Here is a 4,997-nt window from a genome sequence, read left to right as displayed (position 1 = left end):
GTGCGGAAACAAAATGTTGGAGAATTCTCCCTCATTGTGGCCTTTCAGAGCCAAAACTGACTCAGAAACTGCTCTGCTCCCTTAACTGGCCACCCCTTCCCTTTTCCTGGGAAGGAAATACTTCACTCCACTCTGCGCTTCTCAGAAACTGCTCTCCTCTCTTGTCTGACCACCTCCTCCCTTCCCTTGGGAAGGAAATATTCCGCTCCTCTCTGCATTGTCAGCTATCAGTCCAGGTCCGTACAGAGGGTGTTTGAGAAGGTAGGATCTCTTTAGTCCCCTGCCAGCTCCCAGGGCAAACAGTGGGTGAACTTCACCTGCCTGAAAGGCTGTGTCTCATGGGACAGAGCGGCTAAATGTGTTTGCCAAGAGCCAAATTGGCCATAGGCTGAATCCCTTCCTCTCCCCTTTCCTGGGGAGGTGGACCCCTGTGACACTCCTCTATATGCAGCCACCAGTCCAGGGCCAGAGGACTCAATTCTATTTGCTGTAAGGGTGGGTGTTGGAGATTTGGACCCGAAGGGTACTGGGAATGAAAGAAAGAGAAAAGGAACAAGTGAGAGAGCTGGGATCAGGGGGTCTGCGAGTAATAACTCCTCAGACAACTTTATTGTTTACAAGGGGCTCTCTATATACCCCAGTCTATGTGACAACAAGCAGGAACATGTAGCCTATGTGACATCAAGCAACATGCAGTTAGCTATCAGCATTACCCATAGTCTAAGGAATTTTAAAAAATCTTATCTCAAGGTACAAAGTCTAAGTGTTCTATTCACTTCAAAAGGTATGTGCTCATCTTTTCCTTCAGCCTTTAACAGCTTCATCCCATTTGCCAGCAACTCTTAATTACTGCATTCCTTAGGGTGCAAGCGTAGCCATGGAGACAGTACTAGCATGGAGATAGCACATCTTTCCTTGTGAGGCCACTGTGCCTCAGTTTCCAACAGGTGGGGGGGCAGTTAGGTGTCAGCAGCTGTAGCTTCAAGTTTTACTCACAGACTTTTCCCATTGAATCTCCTTTTCTTTGCCCCCATCTCTTCTGGGTGATGTCCAGCCCTCCAGTGGTACTCTAAGCCCTGGAACAGCTTTCTGGACAGGCTCTGCCTGTCCTCTATTTTTCTGGGAAAAAAGTGTGTCCTTTGTCTCTCTAATCCTCTAACTTCCCAGAGTTCTCAATTTATTCTTAAAGTTGAACCAAGGCAAAATGATAGTTTTGGAGATTTACACTTTTATAAGCTTCAACTACAAAGTTGATAATGGAAAAGCACTACAAGGTCTTGAGCTAGGAAGAGACAGAGCTGCATTCTCCGTGATCATTCTAGCAGCAGTGCCTATATCACTGAAGTGGACTGAGTATGTGGGAAATTCTAGAATAATGGCCAGAAGCCACTACAATTCTGTAATACAGGTCAGCTAAAACCAAAAAATTCCTGAATTCAGGTGGTAGCTGTGGAAATGGATGGAGGACATTGTGGTGTTAGATACTATTACTTAGTCTGTGAGATACAGGAATTTATTCTGAAGATTTTCAAGCAAAGAAAAACTTAATTTACACAAATATTACTGAGTCTCTACTATGTACTTGTACTGGAGTTAGCACCAGGAGTAAATAATAAATAACACAGAGGAGATCTTTGTCCCTACATAGCTTACAGTTCATGGTAGGGCATAGAGAATAAAAGAGGAAAGAATAATGTCTGATGAGTGTTGTGATGGAGCATCCAGAGGAGGGTATGAGAACTTAAATTATGACAGGTGACTTTTATTAACTATTTACCATATGCCCTGCATATGTACTTGACTAGTATCAGCTCAATTAAATATCACTACATAATGAAAGAGATGCAATTATTCCTGTCCCTATCTTACCAACTCTCTGAGGCAGATAGAATTTAAGTAACATTCTTAAAGTGTTTGGGATACTAATTATGGGGGTAAGAATCAAGAACACATATTCTAACTTCAGAGTTTAGATTCTTAACTATTATATTGAGAAGAAATTGTTGACCACAGTTACTGAAATGTGTAAGGACTCATGGGACATTCAGAAATATCCAGTAGGTGTTTAAATATAATGATGTTGGAAGGAAGACAAGGAATTTTAAAATATTTGGAAATATACCAGAAGAAACAACGGACACCATTTACTGTAATCCTTGAGAATATTATAATAAAGAAATAAAGAACAATGTTGGCAGAACTGATGTGAAAATACACCTTATTTATTGGGAAGAAAGGAAAGAAAATAGTAACATGGTTATCACTTCAGAGAAGATGGTAGGGACATGGGAGTTTTAGCTCCGCATTGGGGGATGTATAATTCCTAGAGGGAAATGAAAACTTGAGGAAAATATTGAATCCCTAACAAACTGAAGACTTGTCATAGTCTAGGGTATAACTACAATCCCTTATTTCCCCATTACACACAGAATCTGGTCCCTAGAGATGAAACTGAGAAAGTTTCCAACCTGTTTATAATCAAGTGCATTGTATTATTAAACCAACATTAAATCTTCTATATCTTTGTTAAATGAATGCTCATTTCGCCTGATGGTTGATGGGGTCTCGTAGAAAACATCAGGAAGTTTGTTCTACAGCTCCATATGATTTCCAAGGCAAGTGGAAATTAAGTCTCTCCTGCATCTTTTTAGAATAAAAGGTACCAAAATCTCAGTAAGAAATTGCAATTTGAAAGCCACCTGAGTAAAAACCAGCAATCAGGAAAATCAGAGATTTTCTGGCCTAAAGAGGGTGAGTTCCTAAATTCCATTTACATATTTCCTCCTTATCTTGAGAGGGAAATTCGGGGATTAAGAAATGCTGCTATGTCTCCCATATTGTGTATTCCTGAAATGCAAGTGAATCTGGCAGAAGAATATGTTTGAGGGGGCAGCAGAAATTGTTCATAGATTTAGAGCCCTCAGGGTTCCCATATCTCAGTGTACAAGTTCCTTCCACATGAAAGAAACTCTCACTTCTCTATATTGCTTTTGCTCTGTGACATGGGGCAGCTACTTCAGTAGCTTAGACTTGGATCCCTTAGGCCCTTAGTTTTGAACTAGAAAATACGTTCATGTTTCATATACCAATAGTGTCTAATCTGAATGAGAGGTCAGTTATAGGATGCCAGTGCCTCTGCATCCAGATTTACCATTAAGAGGAGGGCTCCTGTGAATAAAGCAATGATTATATGAGAGAGGATTCTGTCCTGGCCTATCTTCCTCCTCTGTTTTTCTTTGCTTTTCCAGCTGACTTGTTTTCTTTCCTATTACAGCACTTGACTTCACAGTGTAGGGTAAGATGTAGGTGCTCTTTACTCTAAATAGCTTTAAGGACTCAAATAGGGGGAATTCAGTGTCACTTTGTAATAAGGGTGAAAGCAGATTCCATCAGTCCACGTTGGGCTAGTCTCACACATTCCCAATGCACAGCCCACCCATGTGGGAAGAGATACCCTGGGCCTGGGTCCTCCTCTAATGTAAGCCTTTCTCTTGTTCCCACAGATCCCCCATAGCAGAATGGCTTCAGGAAATGGCTCTCTTGTGACTGAATTCATACTGGTGGGATTAACAGACCAGTCAGATCTCCAACTCCCTCTATTTGTCCTGTTTCTAACAATGTATATTATCACCCTGATGGGAAACTTGGGCTTGATAACTCTAATTGGGGTGAATTCTCACCTTCACACCCCCATGTATTTTTTCCTCTTTAACTTGTCCTTCATAGACCTCTGTTATTCTTCTGATTTTACACCCAAAATGCTGATGAACTTCTTATCAAAGAAGAATATTATCTCCTACCAGGGATGCATGACCCAGCTCTTCTTTTTCTGCTTCTTTGCTATCTCTGAGTTCTATGTGCTGACATCAATGGCCTATGATCGCTATGTGGCCATTTGCAATCCACTCTTGTATAACATTGCCATGTCCCCTAAAGTGTGTTTTAATCTTATGTTTGGTTCATACTTGATGGCATTCTCTGGTGCTATGGCTCACACGGGATGCATGCTGAGACTGACCTTCTGTGATGCCAACACCATTAACCATTATTTCTGTGACATCCTCCCTGTGCTCCAGCTCTCCTGCACGAGCACTTACATTAATGAGCTGGTGTTGTTCATTCTAGGAAGCATCAATATCTTTGTGCCCAGTGTTACCATCTTTATCTCTTATGGTTTCATTCTCTATAGCATTCTCCACATGAATTCCACTGAGGGCAGGTCTAAAGCCTTTCGCACCTGCAGTTCCCACATAGCTGCTGTTTCACTGTTATTTGGGTCATGTTCATTTATGTATCTCCAGCCATCTTCTGCCAGGTCTATGAATGAGGGAAAAATCTCATCTGTCTTTTATACTCATGTGGTTTCCATGATGAACCCTTTAATATATAGCTTGAGAAATAAAGATGTTAAACTTGCCATGAGCCAAACCCTGATTAGGAGAAGGTTTTGATCATAAATAATATCTCCTGTTCAGGTAGTTTCAGGATAAGGAGATTTATTGTGTTCATTACAATATATTTGGTTGTAGTTTTCATATACTATTCTTTATTATCATGCTAAAGAAAATTTGTGACTTACCTCACTAATTTATTTCCATGTACATTAAAGTAATTGTTCTTCTTTTCCTCACCTTTTGTGTAATATTTTCCCCTACTTTTGTTTGATAATAATGCTAATGAAGGAATTTATTTCATTTGTTTATTCATTATCTATGTGAACTGTTTTGTTTTTCTCCTGGGTTATGATTAATCGTTCTGCAATGGTTGAATGCAATAACACTAGGGTGACATTTTGTTATGAAGGGGGTCTATTCTGTTATGCCTGTTGTAATACGCCATTTGAAGTATGACTCAAACAATATTCTTCCACTCCTGTGTTTCCATCTCCTTTAAGCAGGAGTATGTCTCCTTCAAATGCCAGTAATTCACTGAGAGAGAAGATTTCATAAAGATTTTCAAGAATCAGCCTATTTTTGCAGAAGTAATACTATGCATTC

The 4,997-nt window shown here is 40.2% G+C and overlaps 1 protein-coding gene across 1 annotated transcript; it reads left to right on the top strand.

Moving 5' to 3' along the window:
• Positions 1-3,518: 3,518 nt before the first annotated feature.
• Positions 3,519-4,451, top strand: LOC101417081 (olfactory receptor 8B3-like). Its single transcript, XM_004469310.4, has one exon. The coding sequence runs from the start codon at positions 3,519-3,521 to the stop codon at positions 4,449-4,451; it is 933 nt and encodes a 310-aa protein (XP_004469367.2).
• The last annotated feature ends 546 nt before the right edge of the window (positions 4,452-4,997 follow it).

Source organism: Dasypus novemcinctus, chromosome 27 (assembly GCF_030445035.2).
Source record: "Dasypus novemcinctus isolate mDasNov1 chromosome 27, mDasNov1.1.hap2, whole genome shotgun sequence".
NCBI lineage: Eukaryota > Metazoa > Chordata > Mammalia > Cingulata > Dasypodidae > Dasypus > Dasypus novemcinctus.
The sequence above is the reverse complement of the archived record's forward strand: the minus strand, read 5'-3'. Positions and strand labels throughout refer to the sequence as shown.